The sequence below is a fragment of the Fukomys damarensis genome, unplaced genomic scaffold (genome assembly GCF_012274545.1).
Source record: "Fukomys damarensis isolate Sample0158 unplaced genomic scaffold, DMR_v1.0_HiC HiC_scaffold_12, whole genome shotgun sequence".
Lineage (NCBI taxonomy): Eukaryota > Metazoa > Chordata > Mammalia > Rodentia > Bathyergidae > Fukomys > Fukomys damarensis.
The window spans coordinates 9,695,509-9,716,085 of NW_022900924.1; the positions used below are offsets into that span (position 1 = coordinate 9,695,509).

Here is a 20,577-nt window from a genome sequence, read left to right on the forward strand (position 1 = left end):
CTCGGCACAGACCCCCCCTCTCGGCGCCCCCGGGTGGACGAGGCGGCCTCTTCTCCTCGCGGGTTTCGGGCGGTCCCCTGCTCCGTCGTCACTTCCTTTATTTTTATTTTAGTTAAAAACACAAAACCTGATCCTTCGGCGGGCCAGAGCCCGCTCAAACGCGCCCCAGGGTGGGGAAAATTAGCGCTCTCTTCCTCGCGACTGGGGAGGCGCCCTCTGAAGGGGAAGGGGCCCTGGCCTCCAAAACCTCGGGCCCCGAACCAGCCTTGGAGAAAACTAACGGGAAAAGTGGCCCGAACTTCGGTGAGGGGGGAGCAGGCAGGAGGTTGTGGTGCCTTTGAGAGTGGGGTGGAAGGGGCTCTCCGATGGAGGTCACCTCCACCTGTGCGCACCCTCTCCGCGCAGAGCCAGAGTCCGGCCCTGGGAAGGGTCTGAGGAGACTTCTCAGCCTCGGAGATTTCATTCTCCTTTAGGGAGGCCCTGCCAGATGTTAGACGCCGCGAGTTGCGGAGCCTCTGGAAACCTTTACCAGCGGCTCTTTGGTGATTCTGCAAACACTGAAGGCCCTCATGCCGTAAAAGGACCAGAAGCTTTTTTTTTTCTTCTTTTGGAGACAGAGACTCGTCCCACCATAGTCTGTTCTGCACCAAGAACTTTCAAAACTGCAGTTCGTCACTGCGTTCGGGGTTAAATAGCCTACTCTGTTTTCGAGGCAAGGTTTAGAGGAAGGTTTCACCTCTGCCTCACTGCCAGCGTTATCTATAGAGTGTCCTGCCTGCCTGGGGTGGAGGTATTGGTTGGGCCAAAAAAGCGCCTGAGGTCCAAGTAAGTGGCGGGCAGCACTCTGAGGTGTTTCATTGTTTTGTTTTAAGACAGGGTCTCATATGTAGTTCAGGTTAGTTTTGAAGTCATTATGTAGTCCAGGCTGACCTGGAACTAGCTGTGATTATTATCCTCAACATTCCCAGTGCTGGGATTACAGGCACGCGCCACAACACCAGGCCCTTACTCTGAGGTTTTTTTGACGGCTACACTGAGGACTCATTCTGTGCGTCTCAACATTTGCGTCAGAAGTGGAACTAGGCATTTTTACATTTAAATGGGAGAAAGCTGTGCCCCAATTAGTAACATCCATTGTGTTTTTTTATTATTAATTTTTTTTGTGTGTGTGTGTGTCTTTTAAAGAGTAGGAAAATTTAGTGGGGAATAGAAATGGGAAATAGGAATCTCTCCTGAGTAACTGGAGGGGTCCCAAATGGGCTGCCCCAATGTGTGAAGGACCATGTTATATATTTAGCATTTTCAACAAACTACAAGGTAGGTATTAACCGCACTTTGTTACAGATGAGGAATTTGAGAATGTAGAGGGTTGTTGATAAGATTGGCTAGTTAGGTTCAAAATAGGGTTTTAATGTCCAAGATTTGTCCTTAGAATACATACTTGGTGTAGAATAAGTTACATTGTTGTTTTTCCCCTTAGTTCCAGAAAAAGTTCAAAATAGTTTTAATGTCCAAGATTTGTCCTTAGAATACATACTTGGTGTAGAATAAGTTACATTGTTGTTTTTCCCCTTAGTTCCAGAAAAGCTGTATTTTGATACCAAGGTGTGACAAGTTTCAAACGTAGTACTGTGCACATTATATCTTATTTAATGTTAACAACCCTGTGAGATAGGCATATTGCTCACTTTAGAGATGTAAAAACTTGAATAAGCACTTAGCCTTAGGTAAAAACTAAGTGGCAGAAGAATGGTTTGAATTCAAATCAATTTGTATTCACAGTTTTCTCTGAAACCTTAGGGGGTTGCTCTGGATGTGGTCTTGTTGCTTTTAGGCCTGGAATGTTGGTAAACAATTATGTACCTACAACAGAATGAAGCCCTCAGCTCTTGCCTCTTGGTCTGGGGATGTAGCTCAGTGATATAGCACTTTCCCAACAGGTAAGAGGCCTACAGCTTGGTCCCCAGCACCAACTAAGAAAAAAAAATTTTTTTTTAATTCCTCTTGGTGAAATTGTGCTTGGTGGTTTTTACAGTGTAATTCTCCAAACCTTGGTGAGAAGGTGCACTGAAAAATTGTGTTTTCATCATCATTAAACACTCCTTTGTGTTTCTTCTGAACCACCTTTTTTTCTGAGTCTTTTTTTGGGAGGGTACTGGGAATCGAACTCGGGCCTTTGAACTCTCACCCTTGAACTCGCGAGGCAGGCAGCAGAACCACTGAGCTAAATCCCGGCCTTCTGATATTTTTTTCCCCACAGTACTAGGAATTGAACTCAGGACCTTGTGCTTGCCAGGCAGATGCTGCACCACTGAGCTACATTCCTGGCCCTCCTGAGAAAGGGTTTTTCTTTCTGTAAGCTTTATGACACTGGCCTTCATGGAAGAATCTTAAGGGGTAGTAATAATCTGTCAACAGTTTATTTTTTTCTCTGAATTAGTCCTCTCATAAGTAATCTGTTTACCCATATATTTTTTTTTTGTCTTTTTTTTTTTGGTCAGTCCATTATCATTTGATACCTAGAAAAACGTGTACAACAGTTGTAAAGTTTAATTCAACACCATGAAAAAGTTTATCCAAAGCACAAGATCTCGGTTTTGGTTTGTTTTGCCGTTATTCTTCCCTTTCCTTATGTCCCTCATTGGAAATAGCAAGCCTCCTGGGTAGCACTAACTCTAAACTTCTTTGCAGAGATGCTGAGGATGCAATTTATGGAAGAAATGGTTATGATTATGGCCAGTGTCGGCTTCGTGTGGAGTTCCCCAGGACTTATGGAGGTCGGGGTGGGTGGCCCCGTGGTGGGAGGACTGGGCCTCCTACAAGAAGATCTGATTTCCGAGTTCTGGTTTCAGGTATGGTTCCTTTCAAACTGAATGAGATGATGCTTGTAAACTACTTTAGTCTGGCCTCTAAGGAATGTTAGCTGTTTACTCAGCATGTGACATATGTGGGCTTTTCAATAACCCATGCACAGTAATAGCCTGAAGCCCTGCTGTGGCTTACCAGTGTCCTGCAAATTGCGCTTGCACTAGTAGTCCAACTTTGGTAGAACATAAATATGTAGTGTGGGGATTTTTGGTAGGGAGATTGAACTCAGGATCCTTGTGCTTGTGAGCCAAGTGGTGGTTCCACTGAGTTAAATCCCTGGCCCTTGGTTTTGTTTTTTAAGACAGGGTCACTCACTCTGTAGTTGAGGCTGCCCTTGAACTTCTGCCCTCGGCCTCCTGAGTGCTGAGATTACAGGTGTGTGCCACCAATGCTTGGCCTAGAACATAAATGTGTTTCTTATAAACGGTTTTCTCTTGGTGAGAAGGAAAGGCAATGGCAAAATCCTTTCATTTGGGATTCTAAAGATATTTTCTTTTGGAACATACCTTGGTATCAGACTTGCTAGAAAGATATTTATTACAGGAGCCAGATTTGAACAACTAACCAACTTTGGATCCTGAAAAAGGCTAGATTTCATGGTGGTTTGGGGATTGTATTAAAAAGAAAAACCAGCCGCTGGGCGTGGTGGCGCACACCTGTAATCCCAGCACTCAGGAAGCTGAGGCAGGAGGATCACTGCGAGTTTGAGACCAGCCTGGACTACATAGTGAGAACCTGTCTAAAAAAAACCGAAAAAACAAAACCCCACAGTTTGGAATCTTGTACATTGTTTAGGCAAGTATAGAACACTTCTGTCTAGTGTTAACAAGTGATGAAATGCTAAGCTCAGAAGTTCATGTGTTTTTGAAATATTATTACAGTGGGAAATACTAATACCGGGAATTTCTGCACAGTGCAGGCAAATTTTAGAGCCCTACTGGAGTGAGATGTATTGAGCAGCCTGGCATCTTTTAGGATGTGAATGAATTTCCCACAACACAGCAGATTCTCAAGTGCTTAAGAGTGATAGTCCCTGCCTATCTTATGTCTTTCTGTAATTTCTTAACCCCAGAACTGTGTTCCCTCCTTCAGGATATCATACATTCTTTTTTTTTCTCTTCATGCTGCTCTGAAATCCTGCTTAGAAAACTATTAGGAAATGGCTGCAGTCCTGAGCTGTGAGCGGTAAACACAGCCTGTGAGAGCAGGAGCACATTTCCCTTTCATGACATCAGGTAGGGTTGTATGACTCCCGACTAGTTTTAGCGTCTGAATATTATCTTTTCCCCCACTATAATGAAGAATGTTGGTGATCTCTTAAGAGGTACTTTGTCTAGTTTGTCGGTCATTCACCCTATAAGAAAATACTTTTTATATTTTTGTTGTTGTGTTGTTACCTTTGGCTACACTTGGTTATTTCATTGGCTGCTTTCAAAAATTCCATGTTCTAGGAAATCTGGTCAGATAAGTAATTAGCGTTGATTAAACTTCACATTGGAAAAGACTGGAAATTGGTTTTGGGAGTTTGGAATTGACTGGAGGAAAAAGGAAGAGGTAAATTTGCAGATGTCAAACCTATAAATAAGATGCTCTGTTGGGAAGGTTTTGGTCTCTGGAAGATTAGTGTAGAACCAGCTTCTTGAGGTGGTGTGTCATACTTGCTTCAGTGCTTTTCTCTGGTTTTATGTCCCACAGAGAAGACATATGAACTAGTGGCTTTTAACAGGGCAGTTAACATGGCTGAAGGATGTGGGCTCTTGTGTTCTCTGTGCCTAGGACTTCCTCCATCAGGCAGCTGGCAGGACCTGAAAGATCACATGCGAGAAGCTGGAGATGTCTGTTATGCAGATGTGCAAAAGGATGGAATGGGGATGGTTGAATATCTCAGAAAAGAAGATATGGAATATGCCCTGCGTAAACTGGATGACACCAAATTTCGCTCTCATGAGGTGGGTCCCTACCTTTTACTGAGCTGCTCCTAGGTCACGCTACTGGCACCTAACCCAGCAATACTGTAGTAGCAACAGGCCCTGGCAGAAGTAGCAGGCCATGCACTTGCCATTTGATTATCTCATCGTGCTATTAAAGATGTACTTTAAGTGAACAGAGCAGAGTTTTATCATACTTAAACCCTGGAAGGTCACAGTACATTGAAGTATGTATTCATGATTGTTTTTAAACTGAAGAAAATAAAATACTCATGCAGCCTTTCATAATGTGAAAGCAGCCTTTTACAACTGGCTTTTTTTCTTTTTCTTTTTGGTACCAGGGATCGAACTCAGGATCTTGCGCTTTTGAGGCAGGCAGCGGCACCACTGAGCTAAATCTCTGGCCCCTACACCTGGCTTTTAAACTGCATTGTCTCTTATGGCTGTCCTTCCTCTGGTTGTAGCGTGGACTCTAGGCCACCCTTCATTGCTTCTTGGCAGTAGGCTGAGTTTTCCTTCACTTTCCTTTTCTTCTTTTTTTTTTTTTCCAAGATAGTACAGCTTCTCTTTGAAACCTGAGCTACCTTTACATCTTAAAATTGTAACCTTAACCTCACCCTTGGGGTTTTGGGAAAGACAGTTATTGAGGGTGGAACCTAGGGTCTTTGTACTGTGCTACATCCCCAGCCCCTTGTATTATTTTTTTTCTTACTTTTTTTTTTTTTTTTTTTTTTTTTTGGGATTTTGGTACTGAGGATTGAACTTGGGTCCTTGAACTTGCAAAGCAGGCTGCTGAACCACTGAGCTAAATCCCCAGCCCATTACTAGTGTTTTTTGAAACAGATTCCCACTATGTAATTCTGGCGGGTCTCAAAGTTGTGGCCTCCTGCTTCAACCTCCCAAGTGCTGAGATACAGGCGTGCACCACCATAACCAGCTCATTTTTATTTTTCAACAAAGTCTTGCCAAGTAGCCCAGGCAGGGCTTGAAAGTTCATACCTGCCTTAACTTCCCAGGTGTGTGCTACCACACACCTAGCTGGGATTTCTTGATGTCCGTTTTAGGAAGGTAGCTGCTGTTTTGGTTTTGTTTGTTTGGTACTGGGGATCGAACTCAGGTCCTTGTGCTTGCAAGGCAGGCGCCGAAACCACTAAGCTAAATCCCCAGACCCAGCTGCTGCTTTGGATCCCTTCAAACAGGAATTGGACATTGTTGTTGGTCATTTCCCCACCCCCAAGCCACCCCAGTTATCTGTGCTGTGGTGTTTATGGATAGCTGGGGGACACATCTCTAGACTTTTTTTCCTTTTCTGAAGGTTTATATATTCCCTAGTTTTATGACTTAGAGCAGTGGTGGGGAACCTGTGGCATGTGAGCCACAGTGGGCTGTTTGTATCATTGAAAGCTCTAAAAGGTTTGCCATCACTGCCTTAGGAAATCATCCTTGCATAGATTAGCAGTGCTTTTACTCAAGCTGTCCTCTGAGACTTGAATTTGGAACAGAAACAGAACAGCAGCTGGTCCTTATACTACAAGGAAGGGTTTCACTGTGGGTGAATCCAGTGATTGTAACCTGAGAAAAAGACATTTGACTTCTTTCACTTAGCATCTTTGACTCTTCTGAGGGCAGAGGGCCTGGGGTCAGGCAAGCCTGAACATAATATTAATTTCTTAGCTGAGCTGGTACTCTGAACCCTAAGTGGTCTCTATGCAAAATGGCTGTAGAATAGTGTGGTCACAATCCTTGCCAGAAAGCTAACCTATGAGTATAACTAAAACATCTAGTCTTATGTCCTGACATCTAGGAGTTGTGTTGAAAACAGGTTAGCTTCTTCCATTAAGGTGATCTTGAGCAAATGAAAAAACGTTAAGGCTTAATTTTCCTCCTTTTGCAATGAGGTAATAAGAGTATCTGCTTCCATAAACTTGTAAAGGTTTAATGAAATAGGTGACAGTGGCAGGCACAAAATAAGTGCTCAGGACTTAATCATTATTACTAGACAGCTAGGATGGGTAATACTTTGGTTATTCTTCTAGCTCTTTATTTTTTCCTTTACTCTTTGTTTGAATTTCAGGGTGAAACTTCCTACATCCGAGTTTATCCTGAGAGAAGCACCAGCTATGGCTACTCACGGTCTCGGTCTGGGTCAAGGGGCCGTGACTCTCCATACCAAAGCAGGGGTTCCCCACACTACTTCTCTCCTTTCAGGCCCTACTGAGACAGGTGATGGGAGGCTTTTTCTTTATTTTCTAGATGACCTGAGCTGCTTTGTGCTCAGAATCTACATTCCAGATTGATGATTTAGTGTCTTAGAAAATTTTTTAAAATTTTTTTTTAAGGAAAAAATACATAATTTCTACCAGGGCCATATTAGCAGTGAAATGTTTTAAACTGCAGGCATTGTGGTTTTGGTTCAGAAACAAGTTGTATATTTTTCACCCCTGATTATGGGGGAAAAAATCAGTGCTTTGTCTTTGTGGGTTGCTCTGCTATGGAGAACAGCAGCTACTGTGACTGAGTTGGCCCATTCTGTTTAGAAATATATTTTAAACGTTTAGTAATTGACATGTGTGGTTGTCCTTAATTAAGTATATAGGTTTTACTTAACAGATAACACTAGTTTAAAAAAAATCATTGAGTTTTCATAGCAGCTTGTACCCAGTTTGTAAGAACAGAAATGTATAATTTTACTTGGAGATGTCAGTTCTAGTGGTGGCTCAAGAATTTCAACTCCAATGGCAAGTCTAAGATTTTTCCTTATAATTTAAGCCTGACTTTGTAAATTAAATTGCCTTAAAGAAAAAGGGAAGGTGGCTGAAAACAGGCTCAGGGCTATTTTTATGCTAAGTTCTCTTTTCAGAAAGAGAAACTATAGGTGTTGTTCCATTTGCATATAATCACTTTGTGGGATGGAGGATAGCTCTGTAATATTTGTATAAGTACCACGCGCTAACCGATTGCGCCACTGGAGCTCCTGCTCTGTAATATTTGAGCACTGTTGAGACCTTAGTGTAAAAAGTTAGCTGTCTGCTGTGAATAAAGTAGGTACCCAGGAATAAATATAAGTACATTGTGTTTGGTAAAAACATCACTCAAGTTAGTGCAGGCAACAACTAACAGTGACAGCTCAGGCTGTAACAGTGATTTGATGCTTGTTTCTGTCAAATATATAAACAGAAAAGTTCACTTACATGCCACTTGATAATCTTTTAAAGGAAGGTAGAGGAAGATAATGTTTTGGCTAGAGTTGCCAATTCTAACTTTGGAACAGTTAGTTATCAAGACTTGATTGAGCATCCATTTTTTTCAGGTGACTGAAGAAAAGACTTTAGAGTTTATATTAAAATATCACCATGGTGCTTCCATGTGCCCCTTTCCAGAAGAGCTACTTAGCTGTGTAGGAAGGGCTCTTGTTCATCCAGCTTTGGTAAAGAGATATTACCTGTTAGAAAATAATAAGAAAGAATGTTATAGCCGAGTTCTGCAGAGTTGGTCTCTTGATAGAAAATAACAAAAATAAGTATACTTATTTTCTAACTCTGAGGCATGTGAAAGAGCTAATTGTAAGTATAGCTAAATTAATGCACTTTTCAGTTAGGCATAGAAACAGGTTAAATTGCCATTTATATGCAGGTAGGGTTAGAAGGAAAGACAATAAGGTTCTATTTGGGAGATAGTATATATGATCAACAGATACCTCTGCTAAAGCAGTGGTAACTGCTGGGCGCTGAGATAATGGGATTACAAAATCTTCTCCAGTTAACACAGCAACCAGAGGCGTGTAGAGTTTTGTTTTGGTTTGCATGCCTGCCTTCACATCCTTCAACTACAGCAGTGATGGTGAACCTATGGCACTCATGACATAGTGGGCTATTTGTACTATTGAAAGCTCTAAAAGGCTCACCATCACTGAATTAGAGCTTTCTTTCTAAGCTGGGCAAGGTGGTGCCCACTTATAATCCCAGCACCCAGGAGGCTGAGGCAGGAGGTTCTTCTCAAGTTTGAGGCCAGCTTGTGCTAAGTAATGTATTTAAGGCCAACATGATCTACATAGTGAGACCCTATTCCAAAAGATAATTTTAAAAACCTAAATGCCCAGAGAGTACAACATCTGAGTAATCACCCATCTGCACAGTAGATAAAAACCATTACTTAGGAGCTGGGGATTTAGCTCAGTGGTGCCGCTGCCTGCTTCGCAAGCGCAAGGTGTAGAGTTCGATCGCTGGTACCACAAAAAAAAAAAAAAAAGATTCTGGATTTTACTAGTGGGCTAGAGCTAGGGGTTTTTTAGGGAGATGGGATGGTAATAGGGATTGAACCCAGGACCTATGCATTGAACTACACCCTTTTTAAATTTCTTAAAATTTTGAGACAGTCTAGCTAAGTTGCCCAGAATGGGCTTGAATTTAAGACCCTCCTGCCTTAGCCTCCCAGAGTGCTGGGATTACAGATATGTGCCACCATGTTCAGCTTCACGAATTCTTTTCAAGCTTCCATTTAAAAATTTCACAGTGTATGGGCCAGGGATTTAGCTCAGTGGTGCCACCGCCTGCCTTGCAAACACAAGGACCCAAGTTCTATCCCTTGTACCAAAAAAATTTTTTTTCACATCTTGAAAATGCAAGTCTCCGTACCAGGTACTACAAATCAGAGTCTCACAGGCTTTATTTGGCTTTTGTCAGTTTGTGCTCCCGCCAGCCTCCTGTGGGAATTGAACCCCAGAGCCTTTACACTGAGCTACCTCCCCAGCATTCTCTCCTTAAAAATTTAGACAGTGTCCTACTAAGTTCCCCAAGGTGGGCTCTAATTTGGCAGTATGGAAGCCAGATATGTCTTGTTTGGCCTGTGGGGTTTGTTTTTGTTTTAAATTTGAATTTGTTTCCAACACTTAAAAGTTTGGGAGGGCCGGGGATTTAGCTCAGTGTTGCTGCTGCCTGCCTCGCTGGTGCAAAGTCCCAAGTTCAACCTCCGGTACTAAAACAAAAAAAACTTGGGGAAATAGCATACAAAATGTCAGCTATCCAGGTTCTCTGGGAAAATGGGTTCACTTTCCTGCCTGGCACCAAAAGAGAAGTAGTGAATGCCAGCTGTCTCTTTAGGCACCGCTCCAGTGCTCTGGCTCCAGATTATTTCTCCAATCCCACTTTGTTCATTCCTATAACTGAGTGGCCCTTGGAGATAAGTGTGATACCTAGACTCTAATGTTGTCTTTTTTTTCTTTTGTTTTCTGAGGGTCTTGTTATGTAGTTTAGGCTGGTCTTGAACTATGTCATCTAGACTAGTCTCCAATTTAGGGTGATCCTCCTGCTTCAGCCTCCCAAGTGTTGGGATTACCGGCGTGCACCACCACGCCTGGCTATAATGCCATATGCCACCACCTGTATTCACTTTTTCCAAGTGCCTTCCAAGCATCTTTATCCACATATCATTTTTGTCCTCATAGTTCCTACTTCATTCCTTAGGTTACCTTGTGACTAGCTGGACTGTTAAAACCACTCGGGGCAACACATACCTGGGGGTGCCACAAAATATTCCTCCACGACACAACTGGAGTTTTTCAGTAGTTCTTCAGCACAGTTGCCTTCTGCTACATTGTCAGATCTCAAGTAGAGACATCTGCAAAACCCAGAAGTTCAAGGTTACTGTCTCAGAGAATGGTGCTTCTAGGGCATAGTAGAGAAGGTCCCAGTGGTTGAAAGTTCCAACACACAGGTGCTATGGTCAAGAGTAGACCAAATAACCATCTACAGTCTGTAGAGTCTCCTAATATCTGAGGTAAGTGGCAATTACTTCTCAGGATCAATGTTTTCAACAGGTATTTATGGATGATTACTAGGAGTGGTTATAGCTGGATGGAGACAGATGAAAAAGCAATTAGCATAAATTGTTAAATTTTAACAGGAATAAGCACAGCCTGCCAAGGCACTAGAAAGGGTACCTAGCCCAGCCTAGGTGTGAAAGTATGAACTCAGAATAAGTGATCTCATTGTGAAAGTGCAAGAAATAGCTGCTGGTGGTTGGTTGTTGGCCAGGAGTTTAGCTCTGTTTCTGCTGCCTGCCTTGTAAGCGCAAGGTCCCAAGTTCCATCCCTGGTACCAAAAACAGAACAAAACCAAACCAAAAGTTGGTGGTGAATGGGAAAAAGACTTCTAGGAAGCGGCAGTGGCATGGATCCTAAAGGAGCTCAGCAGGTTCAAAGAAGGGGAGAGTGCGGAAGGCTGCAGCATGCCCAGCTTGGGTGAAAGGAGGCTGGAATCTAAGCATCGATGCAGCATGGTGCTTGCTCAAGAGTGACCAGCTTAAGGATGTTGATTCCTAAGTGGCTGTCCTGTGATCTGAGCCCTTTGTGGCGCCCCAAAGATGAATGCTGCTTTCACCACAGCCACTTAAGAGGATATTGCAAGTACTTACTGTTGAACAAGACATACAACAAATAGCTCAAGAATCTCCAATTGTTACTTGGGCCTGGTAGTTTTTTTTGTTTGTTTGTTTTTTAATTTGTTTGTTTGTTTACTTATTTATTTATTTATTTATTTTGGTTTTTTGAGACAGGGTCTCATCCTCCTTGTTTATTTATTTATTTATTTATTTATTTATTTTGGTTTTTTGAGACAGGGTCTCATCCTCCTGCCTCAGCCTCGCGAGTGCTGGGATTACAGGTGTGCACCACCACGCCAGATCTGGGTCTGGTAGTTTTAGTAAAGTGTCGAGATGGCTAACAGGAACTTGCAGACGAACATGAAGCCTCACCCTTGTTTGAAGATAAAAAGTGCCTGAACAGAGGTCTGAGCCTGTCGGAGTTGAGTTAAAAAGTCAGAAATCACTAGAGAAATAAAGCTTTCCACTGTGAGTTGGACAAAGACAAGCTAACCCTAATGGGGTCCTGTCACAAAGGAGCAGGAATGTGACATAAGTGCACAAAGGCTCTCTGTAGGACTGAGTTGTCAGTGTAGTTATTTCAGGAAAAGAAAAGGAATTCTGGCCGGGTGTGGTGGTGCACGCCTGTAATCCCAGCATTCGGGGGGCTGAGGCAGGAGGATTGCTGTGAGTTCAAGACCAGCCTGGGCTACATAGTTCCAGGTCAGTTTCAACTGCATAGTGAGACCCTGTCTCAAAAAACCAAAAAAAGAGAAAAAAGAATTCTGGTACCCAGCCTAGAGCTAAGCACAATAAATTCATGATTGAGGAGCAGAGTATTTAAGGATCCCCCACTATACATGTTTGTTTGGTACTAGGGATTGAATTCGGGCACTTGTGCTTGTGAGGCAGGCAGCGGAACCATTGAGCCAAATCCCCGGCCCCTTCCCTGCTATCTTAACTGCCTTGAGAAAGAATGATCTTTCCAGACCTTAAAGAGTTGTCCTTTGGGTGTTTTTAACCAAGGATTATGTATTCACTTAAAATAACTTAGAGGGCAAAAAATAAAAATTATCTGTAATCATACCATTCAAAGATGACCCATGGACTTTTGTTTGTTTTTTGGTACCAGGGATTGAACTCAGGACCGTATGCTTGTAAAGCAGGTGCAGTGCCACTGAGCTAAATCTCTGGCCCTAGACTACTGTAATAAAATGGCTACAAGCTTAGGCTTCCAAGTCATAGCTGAATTCACATCCTAGTGCCACAATTACTTGTCCTCTCCATGTTTTAGTTTCCTTGTAAAATTCTTCATGGGATTGCTGAAATTTAATGTTAAAAAGTAAGGTCTGGGGCCAGGGATTTAGCTCCATGGTGCCACACCTGTCTCGCAAGTTTAAGGTCCCGAGTTTGATCCCTGGTACCAAAGGTGGGGGGAAGATCTGATACTACATTCGATCCCCAGTACCCCCCACAATGTGTACTCAGCACATGCTCTTTCCCATTCTCAGTCCATTCACAGTAGGTCTGGATTTGTTTTTTTGTTTGGTTGGTTTTTGAGATGGTCTCACTATGTAGTGGTTCAGGTTGGCCTTGAACTCACTATATAGCTCAGGTTGGCACATTACATTTAATAACCAAATTCAGTAGTATAGCTGGATAAAAAGTTAACATAGAAATCAGTAGCATTCCTATATACAAATAAACTCAGAACTCCATGCAGTCATCCTGCCTCAGCCTCCCAAGTGCTAGGATTACAGGTGTGGCCCAAAACTTCTGGCCATCCAATGGTAGATTTTAATATTGATTTTTTTTTTTACTCATTTGGTAATCAGGTCCTGTGACAGTTTTAGAAGAGATTAGCCCTTTAAGCACTATACATTTCCACTTAATTCTTCTTTATAGTGGATTTATTCCTAGAATAAATAGGCCCATACCTCCCTTTTTTTTTTTTTTTTTTTTTGGGTAAAAGTTCTCACTTTTTTTGCCAAGTTGGCCTTGAACTTATTTATGATTCTTCTACCTCAGCCTCCCAAATAGCTGGGATTTCAGGTGTGTGCCGCTGTGCCCACCCTTATTTTCATCACAGGCTACTAAACCTACCAAAACCCTAAGGTTTGCAAGTTGCTTAACTTTCCTGGACCTTAAACATGTGCATAAAATATCAAGAGAGGGTAGGATGAGCTCTTCAGGTCAAAGGAGAGTGGGTGGGAGGGAGAGAGAGAGAGAGAGGGAGAGATGCTGGAGATTGAAGCCAGGAGTGTCTTGCCATGTCAGCTGGGCTCAAACTAGGAGTTCTTAGATTTCTAGAGTGCTGGGCTTACAGGCCTGTACCACATGCCTGGCAGAAAATACTGCTTTCTAAGAGGCATGGAAGTGCTGTGGCAGCATAAAGAAGTGCGTGTGTCTTTTCAGCCCTTGAACTGGCTGACAGTTTGGCCACTGCCTTTCTTCCTGCCTGTTCCTGGTATCTGGCTGGCAGAAGTTCCTCTGGATGCCACTTTACTTCCATCTGCAAGCCCTTTCTCCCCTAATCTAGTTGTACGTAGACTGGAATGGGAGCCAGTTGATTAATGAGTGATTCAATTGCTGGGTGTGGTGGTACACATTTGTGATCATCCCAGCATTTTAGAAGGCCCTGGGTTCACTCCCCAGTAGTACCACTAAAAAAATTTAAAAATTGTGGATCAGAGGCTTTGAGGGAAACCGTAAGCACTGAATGAAGTATTTGGCTACCGTCATATGTTCTTCACTTGCTGGGGATTTAGCTCAATGGTTCTGCTGCCTGCCTCGCAAGCACAAGGACACAAGTTCAATCCGCCGGTACCAAAAAAAACAACAAAAAATAACATGCTCTTGAGTTGACTTCAGTTCTATCTAGAGCGGTGTTTGTAAGCAGAGGCTTTCAGTTCCAAGTCTTGAGCGGGTACTGGGTATTGAACCCAGGGCCTTTGCATTGAACTACATCCCCATCCCCCTCACCCCCTTTTTGAAGACAGGACCTCACTGAGATGCCCCGGCTGGGGTCCAACTTGTGACCCTCTTACCTGAGCCTCCCAGATTGCTGGGACGCAGGTGAGTGCCACCACTCCCAACAAGTTCCATTCTTTTTCCCTCCCCTCACTTCCCCTCCCTTCTTTCTGTCTTGTGTGTGATACTGAGAATTGAATCCAGGGCCTTCCCACTGAGTTACATCCCAGCCAGCCCTTTCCATAATAACTTTTTTTTTTTTTTTTTTTTTTTTTTTTTTTTTTTTTTTTAGGCGGCACTGGGGATTGAACTCACATTTCCACTGAGCTACATCTGCAGTCTTTTTTTATTTTGGGAGAGGGCCTCAATAAATTGCTCAGAATGGCCAGATGTTGTGGTGCACGCCTGTAATTCCAGCACTTGGGAGGGCTGAGTCAGAAATACCTCTTAAGTTGGAGGCCAGCCTGGGCTACATAGTTCAAGGCCAGTCTGAACTATATAGTGAGACCTTGTCTCAAAAAACAAACAAAACACCCAAATAAATATGTATGTATCTAGCCCAGTTTGGGCTTAGACTTGATTCTCCTGTGGCTTCCTGAAGTGCTGAAGTTACAAGCATGTGCCACAATTCCTGGCTAAACTACAGCTCTTTATTTGCTTTCCAGGATTGTATGTTGTAACTGAGGTAATGCACATAAATTTTTAGTTCCTGACACATAACCATACCAATGCTTTCAGCACAAATGATTTAAATGTTACTAATGTGCAAAGAAATTTTTATTAGCTAGTCAGGGCTTTACAACTAATGTAGCCTAAAATGGCTAAAACTTTACTAGGTTCTGTTTCAGATTCAGGCAGTGTGTTCAAGCATTAAAATCTTTAAAAATGTCACATTAAAGTGCTTAATGGCAACTGTTACCCTAAATGATTCCAAATTTATGAAAAGTGTGCAGATCACTAAGAGCTATGTTGAGATTCCATCTACAGGATCCAAATCCCTTGTCTTTCTTTAAAAAGAAAAGCTTTGGGCTGGGGATTTAGCTCAGTGGTGCCTACCACCTGACTCGCAAGCTCAAGGTCCCAAATTCAATCCCTGGTATCAAAAAAAAAAAGAAAAAGAAAAAGCTTTTTCACAAACACTTTCCTTTATGTTATTTCTATAGTTACCCTCTAGAAGACTTGGAAGATTCTGACTTATTAGAGGCAGGCGAGGTGGCGCACGCCTGTGATCTCAGCACTTGGGAGGCTGAGGCAGGAGGATCGCTGTAGCACTTGGGAGGCTGAGGCAGGAGGATCGCTGTGAGTTTGAGACCAGCCTGGGCTACATAGTGAGTTCCAGGGCAGTCTCAACTACATAGTGAGACCCTGTCTCCAAAAAAAAAAAATCTGACTTCTTTTTGTGCTTCTGTTCTCCCTTTTCCCAAAGAAAATATAGAACACCCATTCAGCAACATTTGCTGAGTGTCTACTTATTCATGCTGAACACTGAGAGCATGATGAGCAAAACCAGTGATTTGTGGAACATTTTATGTGGACAGGAGCACAAAGCTAGATAATATTCCATAAACAGGTGATTACCAGCTCTAGTTATGAGCACACCACAGGTGCTGAAAGAGAACCTCAGTATAAAAGAATGAAGTTGGACCTTCTTTTACCAGTCTATATTCCCAGTACTCTGGGAGGCTGAGGCTGGAGGAGGATCACAAGTTCAAGCCCAGCCTGGTCAATTTAGTGATTTAGCAAGACCCTATCTCAAAACACTAAAAAGAAAAAAGGGCCTTGCAAGTATCTCTTATGCAGGAAGCCCTGAGTTTCGTCTCCAGTTCTGTATAAAACAAAAATGACTACAAACAACAACAGTGGCTTTTTGAGGAGGTGGCTGTTGATACCTGAAGAAACTAGAGTTGGGATGAGTTGAGGATAAGGACTGAGAATTGTCACTACCACTACCTCACCCTGATTTTCTGCATGCTACATAAATGCTCTAATTCTGAGTTATATCCCCAGCCATTTGAGACAATAGTGGTTGTCCAGGCTGGTCTCATCTATGAGCCTCCTGACTCAGCCTCCCAAGTAGATGGGATTATAGGTGTATGCCACTTAAGCTGGATTTTTTTTTTTTTTTTTAAGGGTAGGTGCTACGTTAGATTGTGTCCTGTAGGCTATGGTGAAGCTTTTGTCTGTACTAAAAAGACATGGAGAATTGAAGGGCTTGGGTGAGAAGATGACATTAGATTTTTTTGTTTTAAAGTGCTATATTTACACAAATGGTTAACCTCTCTGGATTAGAGCATCAGACTGCAAAGTACAGATGAAGAAATCAAAGACTGGACAGTGAAAAGAATGGTTAGAAGAAGGTTAAAGGACTTAAATTTGTGGCTACAGATTAGGCTTTCTGTTGTTACTAATGTCAACTCTTTGTAATTAGGAGATGTTTTAAAAATTATGAAAAGCTAGGGTAGGTGGTTCTGGATTGTCCCTATCCTCGAGTGAAGTATGATGCTGACCCTCCTAAGAGGGCAGCTCCAAGAGCAGAATCTGGCTCAGTGGTTCCACTGCCTGTCTCACAAGTGCAGGGGCCTAAATTCCATCCCCAGTACCAAAAGAGAAAACAAAAAAATCTGCTGGCAGGGAGAGTTTCAAAGAAAAGAGCATTTTCTTCAAAAAAGGTATCAAGACTTGGAAACAGGGCCATGGATTAAGCCCCGTGGTGTGTGCCTGTCTTGTAAGTGCAAAGTCCTGAGTTCAATCTCTGGTACTGGGGAGAGAAAAAAAAAAAAAAAAAGACTTGGAAATAATTGGTTGTGGGTAGAGGTGGTGACTTTTTAGTAGTCACAGTTCTGTGGGAGGACTGTATGCCCTGAACTTGGGGCTTCCTGCATGCTAGGCAAGGAAGCTTGAGTTTGTCAGTGACCTCCCCCCGTATTGTACTAGACTACATTACTTCAGTATTTACTTGCCCCATAGTTAAAGTTTCCTTCCACATTCCCACTTTAAAAACTTACCAGTTGGTAAATTTCTTGCATACTCTCAGGAAACAAAAATTCATGCATGCAATGGAACATAAGCTAAAGGGTGCACATAAAGCATTGAAAATACTATTCTTTGTTTTTCATTAAATATATCTTGGAAACCTGTCCATATGGAGGTGTTTATGTTACTGTATGCTGATATAACCACATACAAATAAGTAGGCTTTTTTTTTTTTTTTTTTTTGGTACTGGGGATGGAACTCAGGACCTTTCGCTTACAGGGCAGGTGCTGTGCCACTGAGCTAAATCCCCAGCCCTGTTTCATTGTTCTTCACAACTGTGAGACATCGTGTTTTTTTTATTTTTGTGGTAGTGGAGATCAGACTCTGGACCTTCCACTTGCAAGGCAGGTGGCAGGACCACTGAGCTAAATCCCTGGCCCTAATAGTTTTAATTTGATTTTATTTTTTTGAGACATCCCACTTTATGAAGCTGTATTCACCATTTAGGTTGTTTCTGGGTTGGGTTTGGTTTGGTTTTTGAGCCAAACCAACTATAAACTATTTTCTAAAGGATATTTATGCATATACCTTTTTTCCTCCCTCGTGTTGGGGGTTGAACCTACGGAATTCTAAATGCTCTACCTCTGCGCTATATCCCTGGCCCCTTGTGCATAGACCTTGTACTTTCACAGTTCTTTCCATAGGAAATCACTGGGTCAGAAATACAAAATTTAAGTTTTGCAACAAGAATAACACTAAGCAAGTCAGAAAATAAAGCTCATGTTGTAAAATAACATAAAAATATCAGAAAGATAAATGAACAAAGAATTCATGGTTGGGCCGGGGATTTAGCTCAAAGGCTCGCACCTGCATGCATGAGGTCTTGAGTTTGATCCCCGGTACCAGGAAAAAAAAAAAAAAAGTACATGGTGGTCAGGAGATGCCGCTTGAGAAGAGCTAAGATTCTAATGCAAAGATGTAGAATTCCATAACTGGAAGCAAATTGTGCAAGAAAAAAATGCTTGACAAGCGTAAAGACCTTAGCAAAGGACCGAACTTGGCTTGAGGAAACAGTTAAGAAACCAGGATGGTGGAGGGTACAGCAGAGGACAAGGTACCGGTAGGTGGGCGTTGGCTATTGCAAGCAGTTCGGGTCCTGTTCCTGCTTTCCCTGGGAGAGTTGGCATACTCTCCCCAATGAGAAGAGTGAATGAAGCCACTTAACCGCGGGGTGGGTGACTGCGCCAATTTCCTATCTCCACTTTCAACGTCTACAAAGGCGCCACAGCCTGCGAAGGCTTCGTGGGAGGAGCCGCGAGTTTACCTGTCTTCCAGCACGGACTCCATGGGCTCCACTCCGTCGGTGTCCACCGCACGCAGACGGTCGGCGAAGGCGATGGCTTTTTCCAGCCGCGCCACAGCTTCGCGGCTGCCAAAGTCCACAAGCGCTAGACGCTCCAAGTGCTTGATCACATCGGCATTAATACTACCGCTTCTCTGGGGGATAGAGCGGGGAGCGTGGGTCACGGGCGAGGCCTGCCCCGCCACCCACCTAGACACTGCTGGCCTTTACCTGAGGATTCGCCTTCGTGGCGAAGGCTTGGCGCCCACCAAGTCCACCCCGAACGGTCAGCCGCACCACCCGCGCCCACATTTCTCCCTTTCTCGGCCACCGTACTGCGCAGCAGCGCAATGCCAAGCGACGCGTTTAAGTGTGATGACATCAGAGTGCGCCTCTGTGGCTGCAGCCTTCGCCATGAACAGCGTCGGAGAGGCTTGCACTGACATGAAGCGCGAGTACGACCAGTGCTTCAATCGCTGGTTTGCCGAGAAGTTTCTCAAGGGGGAAGGTTCCGGAGACCCGTGCACCGATCTCTTCAAGCGCTACCAGCAGTGTGTTCAGGTGAGCTGCTACCCGAGTCCTCCATTCACTCCCCTCAGGCCCTGCGTTGCCTGGTGACCCCTGCCACACGCATCACATCTGGCGGGAGTTGTGATGCGGAGGGTGGAGAAAGTCCATAACGTGGCCTGTGGCAGCAGCCCGCTCCCCTGCTCTCACCGTCATGGCCGCCTAGGTGTGTCCCGACTGACCAATTTTGATTGGTGAGACAAGGTCTCGCTGTGTAGTTCAGGGTGGCCTTGAACTCCCCTTGTAGTCAAGCCTGGCTCGTGGGGATCCTTTCTGCCTCTGGAGTACTGGGATTACAGGCGTGCGCCACACGCCGGCCTAGACCAGCTATTTTTGTAGGGCTTTACTTTTTCTGAGATGGGGCTGGCTTTGAACTCGCGTTCTTCCTGCCTCAGCCTCCCGAGTAGCTGGAATTGCACAACACCCGTTTTAAGTGATTTACTCTTTAAGAAGTACAGTAATATCTTTTGGTTCACTTATTTGGTGGTTGTCCTAAAGTTTCAAAGTAGCCGTACTTACACCCAGAAATAGGAAATGGTTCATGTAAGTTCACTAGACCAGGTTTCCTTGACTGTCAGTGGTGCATTTTTCCCTATTATGCTGTTGGGTGAGTGAGGTGTTTACTTTCTTTAGCCTGTTAAATCATGGAGGATCCCCCTTTTTGTTATAATCTCCTCATTGGCTTGTTATTTCTTTTGACCAGTTGTTAACTGCAAGTAGTGTCATTCAGATTCAGGGGATGTGGGACCACTTTAAATTACAAGAACAGCCCTGGGAAAAGCACTTCTATTCAATTAACCTAAACCATCCTCACATAGTTGCACAAAGTAGTTGCTATCTGTGCCTCCTTTACCGATGAGGACAGTGAGGCTTGCCCCAAGGGTACATAGCCAGTAAGCTCTGGAATCCAAATTGAACCCACATTTGTCACTAAAATAAAGTGATTCATTTTCCAAATGTCACCCCCCCCCTTCGGTACCAGGATTGAACTCAGGCCCTTGTGCCTGCGGAGCCAGTGTGGTGCCGAGTGTCACTTTTATATTTTGCACAGTAGTAGGAACTGAACCCTGGGCCTTTGCACTGAGCTACATCGCAGCTTGCCATACCACTCTTTTATTTTTTTGAGACAGGTTCTTCTAATGTAGGTTAGGCTGGCCTTGAACTCACAGTATATCTCAGGCTATCCTTGAACTCAAGGTGGTCCTCCTACTTTAATCTCCCCAGTACTGGAATTACAGGCTTGTGCTACCATGCCCTGCCCACCACTCCTCCTGTTTTTGGAGACAGAGTTTCACTATGTAGTTCAGGCTGGCCTTAAACTTGCAGTACTCCTGCCTCTGCCTTGGGAGTACCAGGATTATAGGCCTGCACTATCACACCTTGGCACCCACCACCCCTTTTTTTATTTTTCCTTTTACCAGGGATTGAACCCAGGACCTTGCACTTTGGCACCACTGTGCTAACTCCCCAGCCCTCACTCTTTTAAAAAAAAAAAAAGTTTCTGAAAGACAAGTTGTCACTAAATAGCTAAACTGCCCATGTTAGGCTTGACTTGCTAAATTCCTTTCAGT

At 43.5% G+C, this 20,577-nt stretch overlaps 2 protein-coding genes across 2 annotated transcripts; one reads left to right on the forward strand and one right to left on the reverse strand.

The window, feature by feature from the left end:
- Positions 1-2,566: 2,566 nt before the first annotated feature.
- Positions 2,567-7,235, forward strand: Srsf9 (serine and arginine rich splicing factor 9; the record flags this gene model as incomplete). Its single annotated transcript, XM_019204458.1, has 3 exons — positions 2,567-2,852; positions 4,645-4,817; positions 6,871-7,235. Coding segments are annotated over 3 exons (603 nt in total), but the record flags the coding sequence as incomplete, so codon positions are not given.
- Gatc (glutamyl-tRNA amidotransferase subunit C) lies at positions 7,114-18,799 on the reverse strand. The gene is made up of 4 exons (XM_010604053.3): positions 18,671-18,799; positions 18,422-18,594; positions 10,309-10,412; positions 7,114-8,238 (listed from the first exon to the last, which is right to left on the reverse strand). The coding sequence occupies exons 1-4, from the start codon at positions 18,749-18,751 to the stop codon at positions 8,186-8,188; spliced, it is 411 nt and encodes a 136-aa protein (XP_010602355.1). The 5' UTR covers positions 18,752-18,799; the 3' UTR covers positions 7,114-8,185.
- Between the last annotated feature and the right edge of the window lie 1,778 nt (positions 18,800-20,577).

What these genes read in the sequence shown, in the direction of transcription:
- Gatc (XM_010604053.3), bottom strand. Translation starts at nt 18,751, where the DNA reads ATGTGGGCGCGGGTGGTGCGGCTGACCGTTCGGGGTGGACTTGGTGGG. An exon ending in CCACGAAGGCGAATCCTCAG is followed by an intron (nt 18,595 to 18,670) that starts GTAAAGGCCAGC and finishes TCTATCCCCCAG; the next exon opens with AGAAGCGGTAGTATTAATGC. An exon ending in ATATTTTGTGGCACCCCCAG is followed by an intron (nt 8,239 to 10,308) that starts GTATGTGTTGCC and finishes ATTTTCTAACAG; the next exon opens with GTAATATCTCTTTACCAAAG.